The following is a 25,460-nucleotide window of genomic DNA, read 5'->3' as shown; positions in this document are numbered from 1 at the left end:
GCCAGCCCCTATTCCTTTGTGCTCCCTTCAAAGGCGGCGCGTGGATTACTGGCCGATATTGGGCAACCAGGCGGCGGCTGCCAGCACACCTGGGCACAGGCGGGAGGTCCTGCTGCTTGTTCCCCCACCCTGCGCCCGGCCACGAACAGCACGGTCTTGGACGGGTTCCCGTGGCTCCCCGGCGTCCTCCGCGCTGCAGGAGAGGGCTCGATAAATAGCGGCAGCTACAGCCTCCCTCCGCACCGCCTCCTCGAGCTCAGTCGGCTCTTCTCCCTCCAGCCTCGCTGAGATCCCAGCTCGGCCCCAGCCATGAGGTTCCTCTGCCTCGTCCTCGCCGTCTTCCTGCTGGTCTCCCTGGCTGCCCCAGGTAAGTGGGAAAAATGGATGGGACGAGATGAGATGAGACTGGCTGGGATTCATTTCAAGTAACTTTAGGTCTTGGAAATATAGGTATCGCCACCTGAGATGATCGCTCTAACCCGGTCAGGTACATCAGTGATTTATTTCAAGGGACTGGGATGTAAAAAGGGACTAGCTCAGGAAGATTTGTGGAGGGATAACTGAGGTTAAAAGTTTGGGAGCGAGCTTAGGATAGACGGTTCCTAACCAAGACTCTGGATGTGGACACTTCTGGTGTGGATGTGGACACTTGGTGTGGATGTGGACACTTCTGCAGAGGGTAAGAGAGCTTCACATTTCCAGAGGGGACCCCTGCCACTCGATTTCTGTGTCTCGGAGCAGTCCTGGGCACATTCGGCTTGCTGATGTGACATAGCTGTAGCTGCTAATGCCCGAGTCTGAGGCCCTGTGGTCCCTCTGCAGGAGTCAAGAGGGAACTCTGGGCTGAGGTCTGCCAGTCGGGCATTAGAAGCTCCTTTCAGACACAACTTCTCATCCATCTGTGCCGAGTCCTTCACTTGGGCTCCCACTTGTAACCACCACAGTGAATATTTGGTGCACGGCTACTCTGTGGCCAACAGGACATTTTCAGCATCTCTTTTGATTTTTTTCTAAGAGGACAATTTTTAAAAGCATGTTGTAAGTGGGTGGACAGTAGGTTTTTGAAACCGTCTTGATGTGACTTTGGCTGTTTTCCACTGAAAACATAAATCCTGTCTCTTAAGGAGAGGAACAGGATGAGGAAATGTTGTCTTGCACAGATGAGCACCTCTATCATTGACCGGCCCTGCAGCAGTGGGGAGAGGGATGCACAAGGGGTTGTTCAGGGTTGTGCTCTGATCCCTTCCACCTCTGGGCTTGAGCAGCACCTCCCCATGAACAGGGGCTCATCCCAGTCAGCATCCTCAGTCTGGAGGCAATGGGGGGGCTGGAGAGTGAGGAACACAGGCACCCTCCTAACCCAAGCACTCTCCCTCTGCTTTCTTCTTGCAGGCTACGGGCAGGTGAGGAAGTACTGCCCCAAGGTCGGGTACTGCTCCAGCAAGTGCTCCAAGGCGGACGTGTGGTCCCTGTCCTCCGACTGCAAGTTCTACTGCTGCCTGCCGCCCGGCTGGAAGGGGAAATAAGGGCTGAGGAAGGAGCCCCCGGGGACGAGGAGGCAGCTCGGTGGCTTTGGGAGCGGCTTCTCGACTGTCGAGCCCGACTGTCGAGCCCAACTCTCATCCCCTCCTCTCAGTAAATAAAAAGAGACAAAAAGATGTAACTCCCATTTGTGTGTGGTGTGCTTACTTGTGTCCCCTGGCCCCATGCAGAGCACTAGGACAGGTTCCTCGAGCCCAGCCCAGAGTCCTGTGAGCACCACAAAAGCCTCGATTCCCAGTAACAGCAATCTGTAGAGCTGCCAGGGGTTTTGTGGGGTAGGAATTTGGGATGAAAGCTGTCATATTTCCTCTTTCCTTCTCCCTGCCCCTTAATTCAGCTCCACCTGGAGAGAAGAATCCAGGGAGAACTCATTTCCTTACTGTTTTTTCAGCCTACAGGTTATCTCCAGACATCCCAAAAAATGTGGGTGGCTCAGCAATGTCTGCTGTAAGCATGCTATACCCCCTTTTCTGTAAAAATACCAGCAGACCCCCAGAGGTGGACAACAGAGACACAAATTGTCTGTCCCAGACCTCAAACCACGCCTTTTTAATTCTCCTTGGGCAAACTGCCCAGGCTGCCCAGCCAGGGCTTCTTCATTTTGGGGTATCGGTGCCATATGGGGGGTTCAATTTCTGGTTTCAGGGGGTGTGTGGTGGGGAGAAAATGGGTATGGAAAAGAGCTATGAAGGCATCTGAGGTCTGCGGGAGCTGTGCAGCAGGGGCAGACCTTTACTCTGCACAGACAAGCTGTTTAGAGATCCTCCTCACTGTGTTGGTTTTCTCCTCCTTTTACACCAGTACCAGAGGCAACAGAGTTTTTAGGCCCTTCAGTAAGAGATTTAATGCTTTCCACCCCACAATTGTAGTCTGGCAAAGGTGAAGATATAGCAGTGGGTTTATGGGGATAACCAGGGGTTCTGAGTCTAACAGTGAAAAAGCTTCTGTAAATAAAAACATCCTAGGGCTAGCTCTGCTCTCACTCCCACGAGGAGGATCCGTATGACATTGCCTGGACTCGTGGCTGTTTGCGGGGTTGCTGGTTGATTTATTTATTTATTTACTTATTTTTTTCCAGGAGGAACTTGTTTTGAGTCAATGGCAGGAATCATTGAATTTCTAGTGGCTGTCTTTTTTAGTGGGGGAGTCAAGGACAAGAAGAGTTGCATGACAGTGATCGTTTCCCTTCTAGAGGGAGGCACTGGGAAAATGCGAGAAGTTTATAGTTTATTCCTCTTCTATCTTACCTTTTCTTCTTCCCTCTCTCTTGCTTTCTCATTTTGCAGTGCAGTAAGACACAGTCGGGGCAGAAAAACAACTACAGATGCACTGCAGGGCTGGGGTCTCCCAGCATCTTCGAGCTGTGCTGTCCAAGCTGGGTGTAAAGGACGGTGTGGAAGACATGCAGAATCCTCCTTTCATGCTTTTGTACCCCTGGCACAATCTGGGTGAGACTAAAATGGAAATTAGGGAGAGTTTAGCTCTGAGGTGTTTACACAGAAGGATCTTTGTGCCTGGGACACCTGTACGTGGCTGCCAGGTATGATATGGAAGCTGCAGGAGGTGGTCACCCTCTAGAGACACGGCTGGGGACGAGGTGGGATATCTCTGCTAGGTTTATTCATCTCCAACTCAGAGCAAACGGACTTGGAGCGAGTGCTTCTGCAGGTTGTGCTCTCCGGGGCAGATAGCCCTAACCTGCTCGCAGGCAGGTCCGGAGGGAACGGCACAAGGCAGTGCCAATATTGTTCAGCCCGAAACGCGCGGTCATTGCCAGGGAACACAGCCCACGGTGTCTCCGCTCGGGTTCCGCCTCTTCTCGGACTGGAGGTGCTGTGGTTGCTATTTCTTTGCTTGTCCACGAAGGAGAAGAGAATGAGAAAGGAAACAAACGCGCTGATGGAAATGTAAACGCTGGGATTTCTCTCTGGCTGGTGGTGAAGGAGACTCCGGGTAAGCAGCAGAGGCACAGGCTGCTTGCCACAGTTTGGTCACCTCTGCACGTAGTGCTTTGCTCTATTCCATCCATTTATGTTTGAAGCCCAACACTTAGAGGACTTAAGAGAACAAGAGACTAGGACTGAGCTGCTGTTTAATCTCTCTGCAGAAAGCAGCTTCCAAACCTCTTTGGGGTGGTTGATGAGTGGGATAAACTTGGGGAATGGTGCTGTCGGTGTTCAGGAAAGTGAATTAAGCCCCTGACAATGAGCTTAGACTGGTGTCCTCACCTTCAGACAGCCAGAGTTCTGCTGCAGGAAAGATATTTTAACTTTATGAAAATTTTTCTGTCCCCTGCCACAGTATTTTGGCTGAGGGCCTAGGATTTGACATAAAATGAGAAACTACATGGTGGCATTGGCTTGTGTAGTGCCAGTCCTCTCAGGTGTCTGTTTTGGGAGGGCAGAAGCACTCTCAGACCTGTCCCTGTGACCTCTCCATCCCAAGACATGTCCCCTGACCCCGGGGCTGGTAGTGACAATTGGCCGTGCTAAGAGCATCGTCACTGAGACGGAGAGGATCCCGGCCCCGAAGGGAGAGACGCCTGCAGAGGCCACACGAAATGCCTTCAATACCCTGTGACAAATGGGCACAGGGTGGATGTCTCATTGTCGGATGGCCACTGGGTTGGAGTGACACAATATCCCACTGAGCAGCAAACAACGTGTCCTTGGACAACAGCAGAGTCACCTTAACACTGTCCTTTCTGCCACGAAATGTCTATAAATATTAGGATTTCCAGCCTTCCTCTTAGCAACAGATTCAAGCTCCCTCACAAAGGCTGCATCCCAGACCTGCCGTGATCCTGGTGGAGATCCAGGCATGAAGATCATCTATGTTGTGCTTGCTGTTTTCCTAATGGCCCTGATGGCCACCCCAGGTAAGGTGGCACGTTACGTGGAGAAGAAATGAATGAACCATAAAGGAATGAAGGTAACGAAGACTTTTCCAGGGAAGTAGGTGTGGGTGGGGAGGGTCATATAGAGGTTTTGGGTGGGTTTGGCTCACCAGATTTTGGAAAGGAGACCAGAATCACACCAGCCTAGATTTAGATATCCACCGTCTGGGGGGGGTCTTCATGTGAATTGGGTCATGTCGTAGTCATTGGAGACCAATGAACACAGGCAGAGCAATTCAGCTCCTCTGAAGCTGAATTTGGATTTATGAACCTGGATGGTTATGGCTATTCTAGTAACTTCAGCAGTGCCAGCTCTGAGGACTTGACGTTGAAATTAAATCTTCCAAACCTTTTAATTGTCAGTTTTGCTCTTGGCCAAATAGCACGGACCCAAACCATCCTGAGACAAGGACCAACTGTGGCCAGGGCCCATTCCTAATTATCAGTTCGGACGTGGGTGCTTTGTTTTAAGGAGACAGTTTTCTGTGAGGAGGTGGGCTTTCTGTGCCATTGACCACGATGCAATAGCAAATGCAGCCTTAACTCTCTTTCTTTCTCCAGGAAAAAGCCAGTCAAAAAAGAGCTGCAATGGGTACTGTTCCAGGACGTGTGCTAAAGGAGAGAAGGAGGTGCACTCTGAGGACTGCAGGAGGACATCTTGCTGCCTGAGACACAGGAAAAAGAAGTAGAGCTGAGGCTTTCAGCGCTGGGAGGAGGAGGGAAACAGTGATGCTTGCAGCAGTTTCTTCTCATTTCATAGAAATGGAGTTCGGTCCTCTCATTAAAAAAGACCAGTTCTCACTCTGAGGTGTGCTGTGTGGTTCACTGTCTTCCCAACAGTCGTGGTCAGGGGATCTGTGAAGATTTAGGGTCATGGTTTAGTGGGTGACATTGGTGGTAGGGGGATGGTTGGACCAGATGATCTTGGAGGGTTTACCAACCTTAATGATTCTGTGATTCCGTGGTTTGGTAAGCTTTGCCATGCTTATAAGTGATGACACGGCCAAACACAGGTCCTGCACTTTCTCACACCAGAGCCATATGTGAGTCTCCTGGTAGTCTGCTCACGTGAAGCTGTGCCTTTGTACGGTTCAAATCTTGCGGGGATGTGCTGGAGCAGAGATGGCGGAGTGGTATCAGAGAGAAATCCACTGGAGGCCTCTTGCCTGTCCCAGAAGTCGTACACTCAGACGAGCTATCATCACTGACCATCACCAATGATTTTGGCTTGTAGGGCCTGAGACCCCTACATAAGTTTTCATCACTTCTGTCCCAGACAATCTGAACCAGCAGCCCAGACACAATCCTATGAAGGTGACTTTTTCTGTTCCCAAAGCCCTTTCAGATTTCTTCAGACATCTTCCACACGTGAGAAACCATAAGGGCATCTGGGATTTTGTAGCTCCAGCCCTCAGACTCCTGCACTGCTGAGACATTTGGGAATCAACTCCGCAAAGCACATGTATCCCATGATGTATCCCTTTGGTTTAGACTGCAGTAGAGCCTTGATCCTGGAGTCACTGGAGCCACGAGCAAAGATCTCGCTACTGAAATAGTGCAGGATCAGGACTGGAATGAGGGGAAATACAGCAGCTACCGTCACGCTGTGAAGTGCTCTGTGCTGTGCTGGCAGCCTTTGTAAGCACAGGCTCCATGGGACTGAATAGCTGGATGTAGTGGTTTTACGTGGCAAGGTTTTGGTAGCAGGGGTCCATAGGGGTGGCTTCTGTGAGAAGGATCTAGAAGCTGCCCCATGTTTGGTAAGGGCCCCACTGCTGACCAGAGCCGAGCCAATAAGTGATGTTGTTTTGCGCCTCTGTGAGAGCATATTTAAGACAGGGAAAAAAAATGCTGCACCACACAGCAGCTGGGAGAGTGAGAGGAGTGAGGAACAGCCTTGCAGGCGCCAAGGTCAGAGAAGAAGGAGGGGGAGAGGTGCTCCAGGCACCGGAGCAGAAGTCCCCTGCGGCCTGTGGTGAGGCCCATGGTGAAGCAGGCTGTCCCCCTGCAGCCCATGGAGTACCACAGTGGAGCAGGGTTCTACGCTGCAGCCCGTGGAGGAGACCCCGGTGGAGCAGATGGACTTGCACCGACGGAGACTGCGGCCTGTGGAAGACCCCTGCCGGAGCAGATTCCAGGCCGGACCTGTAGCCCATGGAGAGGAGACCACACAGGAGCAGGTGACCTGGCAGGAGCTGCTGCCCGTGGGGGATCCAGGTTGGAGCAGTTTGCTCCTCAGGGATGGACCCCAGGGTACGGACCCATATCTGGAGCAGTTCTTGAAGAGCTGCTGCCTGTGGGCAGCCCACGCCGGATCAGTTCAGCAAGGACTGCATCCCGTGGGAGGGACCCCACAGCACACGGGACAAGAGTGACCGAGAAGGAGCAGCGGCGAAGAAGCGCTATAGACTGACCATAACCCCCATTCCCCCGTTCCCCTGCGCCACTCGGGGGGAGGAGGTGGAAGAGGGTGGATGGGGGGGAAGGTGCTTTTGGTTTCTTTCCTTTGTTTCTCGCTTCTCTAGCTTGTTAGTAATAGGCAATGAATCTTACTATCTCCCTATGCTGAGTCTGTTTTGCCCGTCACGATAATTACTGTGCGATCTCCTCGTCCTTATCTCAACCATCGAGCCCTTTTCATCGTATTTCCTGTTTGAGCATGGGGAGTGAGAGAGTGGTTGTGATGGAGCTCAGCCGCCCACCCGAGTAAAACCACCACACTGGAGAATTAAGAGGAGAGACAATCTGTCACATCTCAGGAAACAGACCTAGCTGGGTCCGGGGCAGCCTGAAAATTGTGCTGCACCTTCTGAACCTGCTAATTGCCACTGGCAATTACGTGTTGTCTCCAAATGGACTTCCCTTTCTTCCATCAGCAGTGTTGTGACATTAGCTCCTGTGTTCTCCAAAACAGGTCATCGCTCCCAATGACTTTGCATGGAGGGGTAAATTGCCTGTGGTCATCTCTGCTGAGGCAGGAGAAGACCCTTCCTGAGGAGACAGTGAGGGGAACTTGCCCTCCGGCTGCTCATCCTTTACCAAGGCAACATGTCTCAGCATCACCGAGTCCACTTGAGGGAGAAAAGTCTGGCAAAGGTGTAAGTGAGCCATGACCTGCTGGAGAGAGCAGAGCAGCAGCCACTGAGGGTAGCAAAGAGCCCAACCTCGAGCAGTGCAGAGCTTAGAAAATACCAATACAATCGTCAGGGAAATATATCCTGACCCCAGAAATTGGCTGTTCAGAAAAATCTGGGAGGGTCTCACCATGGGGGAAGCTTGTGGTTTGACTGGCCGCTCGCAAGGGAGAGGCTGGAAGGTTCATGCCTGTTTCTGCACAACCTGAGCATCCTTTTGCAAATTTCAGCTTCGCCCTCCATGCCAAAGCTGTCGGGTTTCTTCACTGAACAAGGCTCCAGCAGGAAGTAGAGCTGGCAGGATGGTATGACACACCCCTGCATTCGTCCGACTTTGTTTCTCGCTTCCCGATTTTTTTCCAACTTTGATTTGGTTGCTTTTGGATGGGTTTCATCTATACTTCGTGACATTTGTGCTGCAGGAAATGGGCCAATAAATAGAGGCAGCTCCAGCCTCCGGCGGCACTGCCTGCTCGAGCTCAGTCGGCTCTTCTCCCTCCAGCCTTGCAGATCCCAGCTCAGCACCAGCCATGAGGTTCCTCTGCCTCGTCTTCGCCGTCTTCCTGCTGGTCTCCCTGGCCACCCCAGGTAAGTGGGAAAAATGGATGGGACGAGATGAGATGAGACTGGCTGGGATTCATTTCAAGTAACTTTAGATCTTGGAAATATAGGTATCGCCACCTGAGATGATCGCTCTAACCCGGTCAGGTACATCAGTGATTTATTTCAAGGGACTGGGATGTAAAAAGGGACTAGCTCAGGAAGATTTGTGGAGGGATAACTGAGGTTAAAAGTTTGGGAGCGAGCTTAGGATAGACAGTTCCTAACCAAGACTCTGGATGTGGACACTTCTGCAGGGGGTAAGAGAGCTTCACAGTGTCAGAGGGGACCCTTGTCACTCGATTTCTGAGTCACGGAGCAGTCCTGGGCACATTCAGCTTGCTGATGTGACATAGCTCTAGCTGCTAATGCCCATCTCTGGGAGTCTGGTGCCCTGTGGTCCCTCTGCAGGAACTCTGGGCTGAGGTCTGCCAGTCGGGCATTAGAAGCTCCTTTCAGACACCACTTCTCTTCTGTCTAGGCCAAGTCCTTCACTCGGGCCCCCACTTGCAACCACCACAGTGAATATTTGGTGCACGGCTGCTCTGTGGCCAGCTGAACATTTAAAGCATCTTTTCTGATTTTTTTTCTAAGAGGACAATTTCTAAAAGCATGTTGTAAGTACAGGGACCTGAGTGGACACTAGTGTTTTTGAAATCGTCTTGATGTGACTTTGGCTATTTTACACAGGATTTACACATAAATCCTGTCTCTTAAGGAGAGGAACAGGATGAGGAAATGTTGTCTTGCACAGATGAGCACCTCTATCACTGACTGGCCCTGCAGCTGCGGGGAGAGGGAGGCACAAGGGGTTGTTCAGGGTTTGCTCTGATCCCTTCCACCTCTGGGTTTGAGCAGGAGCATGGATGTGAAAATTTCAGCTTCACCCTTCCATGTCAAAGCTGTCGGGTTTCTTCCTTGCCTCACACAAAGCCGCCGGGCTTCCTCCCTGTCTCGCATATTCCCCAGCCTCACTGCTGCGTGACCATGCTGGACGAACTATGCAGTCCTCCATGCAGCCTCTTACCTTCCCCTTTTTGTCCCATGCTTTTATTTAAACAAAAATTTAAAATGTCCATGCATGAAAGCAAAGATATTGCCTGACCTCAGAGGAATTCTTTCTTCTTATTCTCTTATTCCACCTCTGGGTTTGAGCAGCAGCATGGATGTGTGGGAGGACAGAGCAGGACCTCCCCATGAGCAGGGGCTCATCCCACTCAGTATTGTTATAAATGAAGATACAACTCAATCTGAATTTAGTAATATTTATAAAAGGCAAGTAAACAGCGCTGGGTGCGCGGGGAGCCTACGCTCTACCAACACGCACACACAACCATCGAACTTTCTAAATATATAGAGCATTGCTTTTACATATTCATAAGAAACCCGAGTACGCCTATACATATGTACAATCAGAAAAGGTATCAATTGAAACATAAACATGGCAAAGTTTTCCGAATTTTCTCAAGTGTTTGACAAACAATCCTTTAAGTCTATTACTATTAATGTCCATGACTGGGGGAGCATAGTTGGAGTTGGTAATCCTGGTTGAAGTGCTCCCATATCTTCCATGACTTCATTAATTTTTCTCAGATCATGTACCAGTCTCCATTTTCCATTCCTTTTCTTGATTACAGACACCGGAGAATTCCAGGGCTAGTCATGGGAACAATATGTCTCGCTTTAAGTTATTAAGCAACTCGGCCTTCGGGCCTTGTGTATCCTATTCCTCCCGGATCGAAGGGAAACAGATCCGGCTCCTTTTCAGGGCCTATAGGGCCTGGAACAAAAGGAACGTTCGGGTCACCACGCGGCATAACAGCAAAGGCCTGCAATGGCCTTAGCGGTGGGGGGGGGGGCGATGGCACAGCAGGCGGATCAGTAAACGAGCCCACAGCTCCCTCACTATCTGGCAAAGCACACGTTTCTGATTGTGGTCCCACACGGCTCTTTAAGGCCTCAGAGACTGCTCGCCAGGTGCCGAGCAATTCCGCCACAACCTTGTCATTTTCAGTAGCAGAGTCCCACACCTTGACCTCAATTTGGTCCCATGTTTCAGGATCATGAACTGTCTGATTGTTAATAAAGGGAATAAGCTGTAAGGTTACCAGGACAGTCTTTGTTTCTAAGGTCATAAGATTCCCTGTAGCGCGCAATTGCTTACCTTCGGCCAGCGAGGGGCAGTTGTGTGCGTGGGTCCGCTTCTCTCAGCTTGAGCTTCTTTCCAGCTCCAGTGCATGTATTTCCAGCGACTTTCTATATGAGCTTCTTTGAGAGGTTTGCTGAGTTTGGCCGAACCTATCTTCATGAGGCGATCAATGTCCCTGTTCCTGTCCTGGTCCCTGTTCTGCTAGCCTGTCCCTATTCATTCCTTTTTTTCTACTTCCTTACTGATGACAGAACTTCATTATATCGTGTTGCATCCCATATTGAGGACAGGCTCCCTTCTTATACTATTCACCTCACAGCAGTCCTTTTCCACTAACTCTTCATTGGTCAAACAACTTTGCCCGGCAACCAGCAAACCCCCAGCAACTTCCATGCCTTAACGGTTGGAGAACAAGCAACCCGAGACGGCAAGGCATCTCCTGAATCCCCCTTCTTTGTTCCCTCTAAACTCTTTACATTCCTGATGGCCTCATCGTTAAGAATCTGATGTAATCACCAACCACGGGGCTTGTCGACCCCCATGGCCACACTCCCACATCTCCCCCTTCTTTATTAACATCAACCACCTTCTGGACACGAATTATTACTCCATATATCACAGTATCCTCACTCTGGAGGTGATGAAAGGATGGAAAACAGGGAAAAAGGGCACCCTCCTAACCCAAGCACTCTCCCTCTGCTTTCTTCTTGCAGGCTACGGGCAGGTGAGGAAGTACTGCCCCAAGGTCGGGTACTGCTCCAGCAAGTGCTCCAAGGCGGACGTGTGGTCCCTGTCCTCTGACTGCAAGTTCTACTGCTGCCTGCCACCCGGCTGGAAGGGGAAATAAGGGCTGAGGAAGGAGCCCCCGGGGACGAGGAGGCAGCTCAGTGCCTTTGGGAGCGGCTTCTCGACTGTCGAACCCAACTGTCATCCCCTCCTCTCAGTAAATAAGAAGAGACAAAAAGATGTAACTCCCATTTGTGTGTGGTGTGCTTACTTGTGTCCCCTGGCCCCATGCAGAGCACTAGGACAGGTTCCTCGAGCCCAGCCCAGAGTCCTGTGAGCACCACAAAAGCCTCGATTCCCAGTAACAGCAATCTGTAGAGCTGCCAGGGGTTTTGTGGGGTAGGAATTTGGGATGAAAGCTGTCATGTTTCCTCTTTCCTTCTCCCTGCCCCTTAATTCAGCTCCACCTGGAGAGAAGAATCCAGGGAGAACTCATTTCCTTACTGTTTTTTCAGCCTACAGGTTATCTCCAGACATCCCAAAAAATGTGGGTGGCTCAGCAATGTCTGCTGTAAGCATGCTATACCCCCTTTTCTGTAAAAATACCAGCAGACCCCCAGAGGTGGACAACAGAGACACAAATTGTCTGTCCCAGACCTCAAACCACGCCTTTTTAATTCTCCTTGGGCAAACTGCCCAGGCTGCCCAGCCAGGGCTTCTTCATTTTGGGGTATCGGTGCCATATGGGGGGTTCAATTTCTGGTTTCAGGGGGTGTGTGGTGGGGAGAAAATGGGTATGGAAAAGAGCTATGAAGGCATCTGAGGTCTGCGGGAGCTGTGCAGCAGGGGCAGACCTTTACTCTGCACAGACAAGCTGTTTAGAGATCCTCCTCACTGTGTTGGTTTTCTCCTCCTTTTACACCAGTACCAGAGGCAACAGAGTTTTTAGGCCCTTCAGTAAGAAATTTAATGCTTTCCAGCATGCAATTTTAGTGGGACCATGCTGGATGAATCAGGCAGTCCTCCACGCAGCCTCTTACCTTCCCCTTTTTGTCCCGTGCTTTTATTTAAACAAAAATTTTAAACGTCCAGGCATGAAAGCAAACATAGTGCCTGACCTCAGAGGAATCCTTTCTTCTTATTCTCTCTCTCTCTCTCTTTTTTTTTTTTTTTTTTTTTTTTACAAACTGGAAAGGAAAAAACATTTCTTTTTATATCACAGTCAATTTTCTTCCAATTCTTTGGGCTTGCCAGTGAGCCAGAAAATCCACTGTGTGCCCCACTCCTGTTCGGAGAACTGGGGAACACAATGGTCCGCAGCAGGAAGCCGGGCACAAGAGCTAAACAAGAAGGAAATATGCAGGGATCCTCTTTGCTCACTCTTTTCTTGGAAGATAAAGTGCAAAGCAACCCAAACCAGCTTTTTGCATTGCTGACCCTCGCTCCCATTCATCACTTGGATTTCCTCTCTTTTTTTTTTATCAGTGCCTCCACAAGGGGTACTGAGAAATCCCTGCTGTAGGGTATTGTGGATGCTGAAAATCCGCCTGGAGGGGGGACCAGGTGGGTTTGCTGGAGAGGAATTCTCTGTGGCTCAGGTTTTGCCTTCTGCAATATCTGAGGCCAATTTTTCCTTTCCCTCCCATCCATACTCTTGGCTGTGGGCTCCAGTTTCAGCTCCAAGGCACAGGGGAGTTATCCTAACCTGGGGAACCAGGCTCCACAGCCTCTTTTTGAGGGAAAGAAATTATGGTTTTATTTAGTTTTAATGTACTTTGTATAGTTTTGATGTAGCAAATGGAAAGGATTTAAAAGCTCAAAATAAAAATGGATCCTCACAGTTTTATCTGAGCAAAACAATTCACTTGGGCCCGAGTCTTTTCCCTTCCCTGCCTGTCCTCCACCAAACCCAATTCACTTTATGAAGTTTACTTAAAGAAATTAATTTCTATGAAAAAATACACCAGTAAATAGGTCAGTAATGCAGCTAGCATATTGCCACTTTGCTCTTGCCCTTGTTTCTTCCCTGCCTGCATTCCTGGGCCAGGGGCGAGCTCCTTTAGGAGGGGCAGGAGCTCAGGGTGCTGGAGTGGGAGTCCCTTGCTGGTCCCTGCTCCCAACACACCAAAATACCCTGCAGACACTGATAAGTTTGTCTTTTAGTGAGCTTGGAGCTGATCGGGTTCAACAGAGCCTATTGCAGGTCTAATTTGTGAGGACACCAGCAAAGCTGCATGCTGCTGAGGGACGAGGGAGGGACTGGGCCTTGCCCGAGGCAGCAGACAAGGCCTGGATGCAAATCCATGGAGGTTTTCCCAGATCCTGGCTCAAGAGGAGCAGTGGCTGCATCTCTACTCATCAGCAGAGCCACGTCGAGGCACAGGAGCTCCCCTTTGCCAAAGCTGGGGTTTGAGCCAAGCAATTCCTGGGCATCATTTGGGATGTAGAATGGGGACCACGGCAGCTGAGACCCAAGGCCTTGCTTTGGTGGGCGAGAGATTTTTCCCGGTCTGGACAAGGCCAGGCAGTGCCAATTGGTCTCAGGGGCAGAAAATAGGCCCTGGCACTGTTTAATTGAGTGGAAGAGATGTCTCCAGCGCGTCCAAGGCCAGGGGAATGGAGCCAGAACTAGGCCGCATGCCTTATTTCCCTTGGACTGGCAAACTCAGAGAAATGGAGGTGGGGGAAATTCAGCCGAGGATGTTATGTATTTGGGTCAGCCTGTAGCTTTCCATAGGTTGCAAATCTAATGTGGAGAGAAGAGTGACCTGATAAAAAGGATGCTTGGGAAAGAACGGATTTGTCGTTTGTGTCCGTATCTTCCAAAGACAAAGCCTGGAGGACATAGGTTGACGGGACAGGGACATGGAGGGGACCAAGCTCGCTCCCAGCAGAGCTGAGGCTGCACATCAGAGCATTCCTAGCTCTTACGACCACCTCAGGCTCCCAGCCTGACCACTGCAGCTGCTCCGGGCCCTGCGGGTGGCGAGGACATGCTGCAGCAGCAACCCAAGGCCGCTGGGGCTGCAAACTCAGGGGAGCTTGTATCACATTCAACCGGGAGCAAACCCAAGCATCTCTCCCGGGAGGAGGCAAGCAGGATCACTCTTCACAGGCAGAGCCCAGCACCAGCAAAATGCTGAGGTTGTGGCCAGAGGGGAGGCTTTTAACAGCGCTCTGCAGCCTTCCTCCAGCTCCGTGTCCCACGGGCCTCAGCGGCTGCAGTGGCAGAGGCAAGGGAGGGCACGTATCCAGAGTCCAGCCAGCGTGTGAGGAAGAAGATTTGGGGAAGGCTGCCATCTCTTGGATGACTGCAAAATAGCGGAGCCTGCTTAGGAAGTGCTGTTCAAGGTCCCAGGAGGCCTTTTTCTTGGAGGACGAGTTCAGTCGAGAATGACTGCAGTTATTCCTGCTCTTCTCTGGCCTCCCACAGACTGATCCAGATCTTTATTTTGGGAAAGTTAGGACTGTTTCTGGAAATGATCTGGCAGATTTTCTGTCTGGCCCTTGGTGCCTTTCAGCAGTGGCTTTTTGGAGAGCGATAGTCGAGCTGCTTTCCACCTAGACGGCCCAGGTCCTGCAGGCAACACACAGGGGGCCATGGGGGCAGGCATCCAGCACCTTGATGCCAAGACAGAGGGAAAATTCCCTTTTCAGTTTGGCAACTCGTCTTCCTGCAGCAATGGAAAAGCTCCAAATTATTGGGCTTCTACAAGCAGGAGAGGCATTTGGTGCGTTGGATATGTCTCAAGGGCTAAGGGGGTTGCTATTGAACTTGCACACTTGAACTCATCACCTACCTCTAGACTGGCAAATAAAATGAGCTGGGACCTGTTCTCCAGCCCAGGCAGCAAATGACACAACAGATCACCTCCACATAGCTGAATTCCTGGCCCATGCTAACTCCCAAACTTTGCTTGAGCTTGCCTGTGTGACAGCTTGTTGTTTCAGGCCATAAACATGCCAAGGAGTGTGCAAACCATTTTATGGACACATCCAGATGTCAGCACTGATGGCTGGAGAAATGCTTCCCCTCTAAAAGCCTGCGACGGGACCAGGAACATGGGGAGATCTGCGTCTTGAAAGCCGGATGTGTCTCCTCTGTTTTTTTCTTGGAAAGCAAACCCTTGTGTGTCCCCTGTGCTCTGCTCCCCTACCTTGCCAGCCCCACCAACACACACACTCCTCCCCTTACAGTCAAAACCCCACTGAGGAGAGAGTGGAAGAGACACAACTAGGCCCGGTACACTACTTTTGGGGCTTTCTTTCCCTATCCCTGCTGCTAGGTGGTTTCAGGGCCTCCTTTCACCCTTCCACAAAATTCTGTTGGGGGATGGCAACGCCTGCTCTCTGAGCCCCTGGTGTGTAAGCTCTGACACCAGCCACCTTGGTCCTACACTCATCTGATTACAATTTCCCTGGGTCCTCACCGCCACTCTCTCTCTCTCGTTAAGCAGCCTTACGAAGACACAGCTGCTCCGTGGCTCTAAATGCGTCGGAGCACCTGCCTGCCTGGTGGCCCACTTTCCTGCAGATTAAACATGGGTCTAATGGCTGTAAGCTGCTTAAATAAGTCTTGGGCAAAGCCCCTTTGTGAGCACTTCGTGAACAAATGGTTTCCTGCTGGGAACACTGCTGCACCCCCATCCCAGAGCATTTCTTAAGGATGTGTTTCTCTCTCTTTTGTGCATCCAGTCAGCTCATCTCCTTTCCATGGGCAGGAAGGAGTGAAGAATGTGCACCATCATGGACAACGGGAGATGGCCTGGGAGATGGCCTGCAAGATGTTTTGCCCACATGGCCTAACAGACCCTGCAAGTCTGCATCCCTTTTCCACCTTTCCCCTCTTTCCAGCAAATCCCACTGTAAGCACCTTCCTCTGATCCCATATTGTCTTCATCTAGCAAACCAATACCACGATGTTTAGGATCTGTCAGTGCATGAGTGTACAGCACTTTTTGCTTAGACTCATGTCCAAGGAAATATCTGACAAATCCCATAACATACCAGAGTCAAAATATCCATTGCTTCCAAGATTTACACCTCCACATGCTTGGCAGCTCTACATCTCCATTGCTTGGCCTCCCTGCCACCTCTGACCAAGCCAAAACCTTTAGTCCAGCCCCCTAAAAGCATCAAATGCAGATAAAGTGAGAGTGCCCCCAAACCAGATCCTTAAAGCAGCTTGTATGACAGTATGTGTTGTGGGAGGATGATCAAGCTGACAGATGCTGGCAATGTCCCGTCTGGCAGTAATAATTAGGATATTTTTCCTAGGTAACTTTTTATCTTGATGACCTTAACAGGTTACCCAAATTTTGCCTCCAGAGGATGCATGATATGGACCAACACCCCTCTCATGGATCCCTGATTTTATCTATAGTGAAACCGAAAATTGTCTAAAAGATCTAAATAATGGTACATCTTACCACGCTCTGAATATGCAGAAAAGAAAGAAAAACAAAACAAAACAAACAAACAAACAAAAAAAACCAATACAGAACTGAAAGCATTAGAAATAAAGCAAGGAATTCCAGTAACAATCCATGCCCTAATATCAAGGGGATTCGTACAGGGTTTATACTATTAGAGGGGGACAATGGGACATGCACACCATGTGATGCTAAGCTACGGCTCCAAAGCCGTGGTTCCTTGAGGATTAGAGAAGGAGAGTGTGTGTCGGGGGGAGAAGGCTGGAACGGAGGAATGGGGAATGGCTTAGCATTGCTGGGTTTTAGAGTGTCATGGGGGCTGGTGGCTGTCATCCCCTTTGGGACAGCATGGCCTGGTAGGAAGGAAGCAATCGTGGGCTGAGCAGGAAGGTGAAAGAGGGTGTTTTGGCAAGGAGATGTTATTGGCAGGAAATGTGGTCTGCTTTTCAGCTAGGATGTGGGGTTCCCCCCTTTTGTGGGGAGTCCCAAGGGGGCTGCGCTCTACAGGCAGTAGTGGTGGAGCCCAGTTCATCAGCTCCCACCACTCATGGTGCTGCCAGGGTCGGGCAAGAGCAGATGTGCCTGGAGGAAGAACAAGGGCAGTGGTACAAGGGAGACATGGGAAGGCAAGGGAAGGAGGATGCCCAGCAAGGGCAGGTGAGACAAGGACTGGAGGGGCTCCAGGTGCAGAACATCACTTGGCAAGAGACAGGGAAGCAGGAGGAAGGGAAGAGCAGGAAGCAAGAACGTTTGATGGCAAAATGCAGAGAAGAAAGAGAGAGATGGAGAATCCAAGCTAAGCTGGACCTAGAACTTAAGAGCTTGGACCTGAGGTGGGAAGTATGAGCCAGCCAGAAAGGGTGTTTGAAGAGGGCAAGAGACTCTTTAGCAATAGATGGGTTGGAAGTGAAAAATGAGGCCAAAGTACAGAAAAGGGGAGGTTGTGATAACCAAGGAGATGTGATGGCTTCATAAATGTCTCAGGACTTGGCATGGGGAAGGTTTGGGCAGGTGCTGGAGACGGAAGAATATGAGGGGAGGAATGATCTTGGCCTGGACCATCTGCCATTGGGTTCACAACTCAGATCCCCATGTCCTGCTTGGAAGGGCATTCAGGCCTCCAGCCCTTATCTTGGAGCCAGATCTCCTTCTGTAGGCATTTACTGACTATAGAAGGAGCTCAGGGTGATGAGACCCAGGGGAGGTGCTCCCATACTCACAAATTCCCCTGTACAAGCCACCCTGGGGCACAATGACCTGAACCATGCTAGTATCTCAGAGCAATGGGTGGTGGGCAGGGCTGAGGGGCTAGACATCAAGGCTATCTGCTCCACCTGGACAAACTAAGCTAAGACGAACAAGCTAAGACAAAGTGGGCAGTTGGGCTACATCTATACTAGTCAACAAAAACAACAACAAAAAACAACAAAATGGGGCCATGCCTCTAGCCCTGAGACCCTTTGGCACAGTCTGGCCACGTCTTTGTTTTTAAATTCTTTGAGTCTCCAGAATGGGATTGTCCCTCCAGGTCCTGATTTCTGCTAACTCTTGAGCTTCCCAGAGTTGTTTGGGTCAGTGCTTGTTGACCTGGGATGAAACTAGCAATTTAGCTGTATGGATGACTCTCTGTGTCCCAAATTGTTTAATTCCCATCTATAGACATTAGCACCAGGGAATATAGCTTCAAGTATGGCCAAGCAGAATAGTGGCCATGTGGATGTTATGACCGGGTCAGGAGCAAACCAGAAAGCCCATATAGCAAAGGCTTGTGTTGACAGTGTCAGCTCATAAAATACAAGGCAAAATTGTAACTCATGCAAAGAAAAGAAGCCTCCCTTTTGCTGTAAAAGTGAAAACGGTGCAACCGAGTAATTGCTCCAGCCCTGGCTACCCAGTCAGAAAGCATCAGGCATTTCTGAGCAGCGCTGAATGAGGGACCGACGGGGCTGGCTGGCATTTCATTCCAGCTTCCTTTTACTTGAGCAATCCGCTCTTGAGACTCTTGCTTTAGTCACTTTTATGGCTCCTTGCAATCCAGGCTGCTGCAGCATGTGTATGATGAGATGCTAAATGCTTTTTTTTTTTTTTTTTGGCATTGTTTTGCTTTGCTTATAGCTAGCATTTTTTTCCTTCTCCCTGAGCAATTGTTCTTCCTGTTGCTTCTGCTACCTGGTATACTTTCATTGTGAACTGACATCTCTGGCCAAATTATACTCTGAATCACTGAATTTCTTCTTGTCCATGAATTTTCCTTGAAAGTTTAACTGGCTGCACTCCTTATTTTCCCTGTTGTGTGTCTCAGGTGGTGTCAGCCCTTGAAAAGACCTTCTTTCTTGCATTTGAATAATGGCCATGCTCTTTCCCCAGATGCACCTGAGATCTTTACCCAGGATCATAGAGCCACAGAATATTAGAATGGCTTGGATTTGAAGGGACCTTAAAGCCCATCTAATTTCACCCCCCCCCCCCCCCACCATGGGCAGGGACACCTCTCATTAGATCAGGCGGCTCCCAGCCCCATCCAGCCTGGCCTTGGGCACTGTCAGGGATGGGGCACCCACAGCTCCTCGGGGCAGCCTGCGCCAGGGCCTCGCCGCCATCATACAGAACAATTTCTCCCTAATGTCTGATCTAAAGCTCTCCTCTTTGAGTTTAAAGCCGCCCCCCTTGTCCTGTCCCTACCCCTGACACAGAGTCCCTCCCCAGCCCTCCTGCAGCCCCTCAGGCCCGGGCAGGCCGCTGGGAGGTCTCCCCGGAGCCTTCTCCTCCCCAGGCCCACCACCCCCAGCTCCCTCAGCCTGGCTCCAGAGCAGAGGGGCTCCAGCCTCTGCCCATCCTCGGGGCCTCCGCTGGGCCTCCTCCAGCAGCTCCACGTCCTCCTGGTGCCGGGCCCGGAGCTGAGCGCAGGGCTGCAGGGGGGGTCTCACAAGAGCAGAGCAGAGGGAGAGACTCCCATCCCTTGTCAGCCATCCCCTCCAAGTCCTTCTCCTCAGGGCTGCTCTCAATCCATTCTCCACCCAGCCTGTGTCTGTGCTTGGGATCGCCCCGGTCCAGACACTGGACCTTGCCCTTGGCCTTGTTGAACCTCAGGAAGTTACAGAGGCCCACCTCGCAGGCCTGTCCAGGTCCCTCTGGATGGCATCCCTTCCCTCCAGTGTGTTTCAAAGCATTAGACACTGTCCTGCATGATATCCTTGTTGGACATGCCAGCCCCATCCCTGGCAGTGCCCAAGGCCAGGCTGGATGGAGCTTTGGGCAGCCTGGGCTGGGGGCAGGGGTCGTGCCCATGGCAGGGGGCTGGAATTAGTTGATCCTTAAGGTCCCTTCCAACCCAAACCGTTCTGTGATTCTATGATTCTGTGATTTCTGATCTCCACTTTCACTCCAGGGTGCTGGAAAAGCCTGAAGAGCAACACAAGTATATGTTTGGTTTAGACAAAAGTACAGTTTGAGGACTTACCAATGAAATAAAAGGGCATAACAGTCTTAAAACGAACAGTCTTAAAACTCTCTTTTTTCCCCTGCTATGTGCAAGAGTGTCACTTGATGAAGGCTAAGTTCAGTGCAGGTGCATCAAAGTTGAGGTCCCACCTCTGTGCATAGTCAATTTGTGGACCTTAATGACAAAGAAGGTCACTGAGTCAACTGCTGCAAGTGAATAATTGCATGACCATGAATATTCGTAGCTCTGCACAGGAAGATCCTGTAATAAAGGTAATCAAATCTCATGCTTCAGTGCATAAGTGGATCTTCTGCAGCAGCCAGGAGAGAGGCTTCCCACCCGCACACCCAGAACTGAGCAGGTAGTTTGGTGTGCTGCGGGGGTAACCTCCGAAGCCTCAGGTTTTGGCCATTGCTGGAGGCAGGAAGCAGGATTTGATGAACTGGTGATCTAAGTGGCTATGGCAATTCTTATGCAAGAGCTGGGGAGATCACGAAAGGAGAAGAGTGTGATTAACATGCTACAGCGAGCCATTTTGCTGCCACATTTGGAAATAAATGCGGTTCATGAGATAGCCTCAACGTCAAACCGTAGCCTGAAACACTGAGGAAGGACCAGAGGGCACTTAGGCAACGGAGTCTGAAATATCCTCAGAGACTGCAGGTGGCACTTTGCCCAGTTCAAGACTGAGGACCGATGGCCAGATGAAGAAGTCCTCAGCGCTCGGTGAACACTAAAACACTGAAAATCCCTCTTACGACAAGCCATTGGTATCCATGGTAATGAAAAGGCCAGCACTACTACTACGGCAAACCAGAGAAGAAACACAGTGCCCTTGTGGGAATCAGGCTGGGAGTCAAAAGTTGGGGTGTGCATGTATCTACGGGGCTAGATCTTGGAGATCAGAATCTGTGCAGGCCTATCCCAACTAACATTCCCTAAATTTTCCTTGCCCACAAGGAGCAAGGAAAAACAGGAACGTGGCAATAAGACAATTCTTTGACGTTGCAACATGAACGAGGCACTGCAGAGCTGGGGAGTTTGGAGAAGATGGCCCAGACAAGTAGCATCATGGAGAAAATGGCATCATCCAGCAGCGTGGACACTGGTCAGACAAAATCGCCCATCGTGGCTGGTTCAGAGCATGCTGAATTAATGTTCTTTAAACCCAAATGTCCAAGTGGCTTCAGCTTGGATTACGGGCCCTGAGCTCTATATGAGGAGGCTGTAAAAGCCTGTGACTTGTGTGGGTCAGCAGAGACTGGAGCAGAAATGGATGTTTCCCAGCAAGCAGAGAGCTGTGAAATATTCTATTGAAAAGCAGCGCCAGGAAACTACTCCCATCTGATACACAGTAATTTTGCACAGTGGTGAAGGTTTTCACACATAGCAAAAATGAGTGATTTTGGAAGGCAAATAGCTGAAAGAGCAGTTGCACCTGAAAATGGAGGTATCACCTCCGGTCATGATTGCAGCTCCCTGACGTAGCGGGGCCAACGCAAGCCAGGCACAGGATTTCCCACTGGGGGAACTAGCCGCCAGACTGTTACACTGCCTTCACACTGTCAAGTGCACTTGGATTCGCAATTCGCCAAGCACTGGGTTAAAGCACACAGGGCTTTAAAGAAAACAAGCTTTGCTGCAGTGCTGGCAGTCAGCTGGGATATTCACCAGATCCTTTCTGTTCATAGAGCCCATGCAGTCCAGCATCCTTCACCGGTGCAAGTTTTTCACTGACACATTAAAGCTCCTCTGAAAAAAAAAACGATGGGTCCTGGTTGGGAAACCACAGATTATTGAATGATATTTTTCTGAGCTTTGGATGACAAATTGAAGTTCATTAAAGAAACTTTAGATGCATCCTTGAGGGAAGGGGAGATCAGGAGAGTATCAGGCCTCAAGACTCTCCCACTGGTGTTTCCTTAGTTTCAACTCACCTATCTATACTTGATGTTGTGGAGAAGCTGCAAGCACCTACGCCAAAGTCTCCGTTTATTTAAAACCTTAAATTCTGTTTATTTAAAACCTTAAAACTCTGCGCTCCTCACACTCTTTAAGAGGTCTGTCCACAGCGTGCACAAGTAATGGGCTGGGTGGGGTGGGCATGGGCACCCCATTTCTTGGTGGCAGTGCTCCCAAGGGAGCATGTGAGAGTCTGCACACTCAGCTATTGAGATCCAAGCCCTGGTTCATGTATTTTGCATGGAAAAGCCAGAAGCAAACACAGCTCCATCCATCAAGATAAATCCGGAGTGTGGGTGCACTGAGGCCAACACACAGCTTGGCTGAATGAACAGCAGGGATGGAAAATGTACGTGGCCCAGGACAGAAAGCAACGAGATCTCTCCTAAGGTTGTGTGTATGTATGGCTTTGAATCTCAAGCGAGGCCCAACTACCAAATCACCCTGTACCTAAACTCCATTATCTAATTCACTCAATTCATTCAAGACAGACTTGCAGGCTGAGGAGGAACATCCAAGGTCCTTCCAACCAATTTGCTTCTGCAAAGCCCCTGCTAGCTTGTGTCTCCTGCAACAAGTGGGACGTCTTCTTGCATGCTGCACTCTCTGCACCCAGGTGGTTGTTCTTTGCAGTGGAAAAGGCAAGGTCCTGGTTCAGCAGAGCACTGCACTCCAGATTCACCTGAAACCTGCCAGTGCTCCTTGAAGAAAGGCACTGAACCGTGCACTGAAAGCTAGTCCTTAAACAGTCTGATTTAAATGCTTTTTTTAATCAGGACCTGACAAAAGAGCTGTTGCCAAAGAGGCGGAAACAGTGTTAAGCATTTGTGCGCTGAAAGCTCGTGTGAGCAGCAAGACAGCACTTGCATTCCTTGTAGGAAACACGGGTCAGGGAGCAGTGTCCACCGGTGTGCATGCTCATCCCTGTCATGTCATGACACCACCACGTGAGAAGTGAGAATTTGCTCTCTTGCAGCCTGCCGGCCCAGCCCAGCTGCCACCTTGCACCGAAACCTGGCGGCCGTGAGATGCAGCAGCACGCCATGCAGAGAGGAGCTGGATCGTACAAGTGGAACTGGCAGCTTTTCTCCAGAATGTTAATTAATTAGTAACTAGCATAACAAACATGCTGCATCTTATGGCACCCTGCAAGGCAGGAAGAACAGTTACTTGAAAAGTTTGTAAGGCGGTTACTTGAAAGTGCAATTAATGCCATTCATTGTGAAGGAAGTGTTCTCTGACAGAGGTTTTTTGGTGGGATTTTGGATTTTTGACCTGTCTCAAACAGGACCAGCAGCATGACTTAGTGCTCGGGTCTATGAATTGAGCCTTTATGCCTCAGAGGAACAGGAATTCTTACCTCTCTTCCAGGTGAAATACTAGAGGAGAGGAGAAATGACTAGCCAAGGCTGCACAGCCTCCACTGGAGATGTAAGGACAAGTAGGAACTGTTTGGATCAAGGCAACAGGTCCTGTTTTGCAGTCCTCACCTGGATGAGTGCCCCCTTGGATTCACTGCAAGTACAGTGATCTGTAAGATTTAGATCAAGAGTTATTGTTTGCTGCTGTTTCAGATTTATTTATTTTTTTCATTCTGCCCTAAAAATGCCAGAGCTTGTTATTCTCTTGGAGATTCAACCTGAGCATTTGTGCTGGAGAATCCCCCCTGCCCATTTCCATCAGCCTAACTAGCAGACAACTGAGTTCCTCGAGCTTCTCTTTGATGGGTCCTTTCTATCGATGGGTCCTTTCTATCCTCCTGCTTTGCTTGATGTCCTCAGGTTTCCCTCTGTATCGTGCTGACCAACACCTGAGCCGATCGGGAGGTAGGCTTCTCCAGCACTGGCTGGGGTTCCCATAGGAGATAAAGCAAGGAGAGCTTTGTGGCACTGCCTGAAGACCAAGCACACCCTTCATGGTTCTCGGGCTCTGGCAACCCAAGGAGCAAGACCCAAAGGGTCAACTCATGAAAGCTGCTGGGGGCCAGCTCTATCTCTGAGCATGGCTTTGCTCGTCTGGTTTCTCCTTGCCTAAGGTCAGCCGTACAAAAGATTTATTGCACAGTGCTCTCCATTCTCTCTGCAGTCAGCAGAAAGAGGACAGATCATGGAGATTCTTCCCATCCCAAAGTGCATGTGCCCCCTAGATGTGCTGGCATCCTCTGCAAGTCCTGCAGAAAGGTCTGAAGGACCAGCCTGAATGACATCCGACTTTTAGATGGGTAAACCAAGGTGCGACAAATCCCCGTACCTGACTTAGTATTTAGGAGTCTTATGGGGAAGAACAATTGATACAAGAGCCTTTAGGCTTTTTCCATTGCTTTATTAAGCACTTTTCAAGCTTATTTATCTCTTCCTTCCAGTCTCTTTAAATGCCACTGAAGTTGCTGTCATTGTAAATCAGAGTCATCAGAATCACCTTTCAAAGCCAGACTTCTAACTAAGAAGAAAAGACACCCACACGAAGAAAACACCCATGGATTATATATGCAGACACGGTGGCATGGGGGCTGCTCCAGCCTCACCTCACAGCAGGCTGAAGTGGAGGACTTGCAGTGTGCATCCTCCCGGGTGCGATGAGAGTAGATGAATTGGTTAAAACCAAGGATTCACCAAATGTTTCCTCTCCAGTGTTGGCCATTGGCAGGCCCCTATAACAAAAACAAAAACAGGGTGAGCACATATGATACTTACCCCTACTCATTTCCCACATTTGGGCTGTTTTCAGCTCAAGGGATTCCTTCAACCCGTTGCTATTTCCTTGCAATGGGCTCTTCTTCCTAGATCTCATTCTGGAAGAGATGGAGAACTTCAGCTCTCTTCCCAAATCCGCCAGGGCTTTGCAGTCTTTGCTGCACAGAGCTCTGGGCCAGTCCATGCAGAACATGTCAAGTGCTTTGTCACAGTCCAGCCTTGGCAGCCAGGTGTCCCCGAGGTTCTCACACTCCAGCAGTTTTGCATGCAGTGACTTGTTTCCAAGCGCTGGCACAACCGGTGGGAAGCTGGGGAGCCACGGTGATGGCTATGATCAGCTACCGAAGAGCGAAGCTTTTCCCCGAAAGAAATGTGCGACAGCCCCGAGGTGAATCTGCAGGCTGTGTTGTCTTTGAGTCCCGAGCGAGCCCAAGCTGGACAGCGAGACTCAGGGATGGCGATTTATAAAAGAGCTTGGAGCACTGAAGCAGAAAAGAGCAGAGGGAAAAAAGGCTCTTTCACATCTTTCTGGTTTCTTGTGGAAATGGGGCTCAGGAGGCTGCATTTTCTGAGTGCCCACCTCTGGTTTTCTGTGTCCTTACCATCTCTCCCACTTCCAATAACTCCTTCATCCCTAGGCCAGTTTCTCCTAGATCCCAAGAAGAGGGGAGACATCCTATTAACGTCTTCTCCCAGTCAAGGCCACAGATGAGAGGCACAACACGGTCAGTTCTGTGCAAGAGCGTGATGCCTCCTGCCCTGTCCCGCTGCCATGGAACTCATTTATTCCTAAACCACTGTTTTCTGGCAGAAGGGTAGTCATGGGAAAAACAGTCTCCCATTTTGTAAGAGTCATTGGTTATGTGCTCGTCAATTACAAATTA

At 50.2% G+C, this 25,460-nt stretch overlaps 2 protein-coding genes across 2 annotated transcripts; both read left to right on the top strand.

The window, feature by feature from the left end:
* The first annotated feature begins 309 nt into the window (after nucleotides 1–309).
* Nucleotides 310–1,526, top strand: LOC118256601 (cygnin). The gene is made up of 2 exons (XM_035563704.1): nucleotides 310–367; nucleotides 1,393–1,526. Exons 1-2 carry the CDS (start codon nucleotides 310–312, stop codon nucleotides 1,524–1,526), a joined length of 192 nt encoding a protein of 63 aa, XP_035419597.1.
* Nucleotides 1,527–8,102: 6,576 nt separating this feature from the next.
* Nucleotides 8,103–11,168, top strand: LOC118256600 (cygnin-like). Its single transcript, XM_035563703.1, has 2 exons — nucleotides 8,103–8,160; nucleotides 11,035–11,168. The coding sequence occupies exons 1-2, from the start codon at nucleotides 8,103–8,105 to the stop codon at nucleotides 11,166–11,168; spliced, it is 192 nt and encodes a 63-aa protein (XP_035419596.1).
* The last annotated feature ends 14,292 nt before the right edge of the window (nucleotides 11,169–25,460 follow it).

The sequence above is a fragment of the Cygnus atratus genome, chromosome 3 (genome assembly GCF_013377495.2).
Source record: "Cygnus atratus isolate AKBS03 ecotype Queensland, Australia chromosome 3, CAtr_DNAZoo_HiC_assembly, whole genome shotgun sequence".
Classification (NCBI taxonomy): Eukaryota; Metazoa; Chordata; class Aves; order Anseriformes; family Anatidae; genus Cygnus; species Cygnus atratus.
The sequence above is the reverse complement of the archived record's forward strand: the minus strand, read 5'-3'. Positions and strand labels throughout refer to the sequence as shown.

Coding starts and splice junctions, on each gene's coding strand:
- LOC118256601 (XM_035563704.1), top strand. CDS start 310: ATGAGGTTCCTCTGCCTCGTCCTCGCCGTCTTCCTGCTGGTCTCCCTG. Junction 368..1,392: donor GGTCTCCCTGGCTGCCCCAG/GTAAGTGGGAAA, acceptor TTCTTCTTGCAG/GCTACGGGCAGGTGAGGAAG.
- LOC118256600 (XM_035563703.1), top strand. CDS start 8,103: ATGAGGTTCCTCTGCCTCGTCTTCGCCGTCTTCCTGCTGGTCTCCCTG. Junction 8,161..11,034: donor GGTCTCCCTGGCCACCCCAG/GTAAGTGGGAAA, acceptor TTCTTCTTGCAG/GCTACGGGCAGGTGAGGAAG.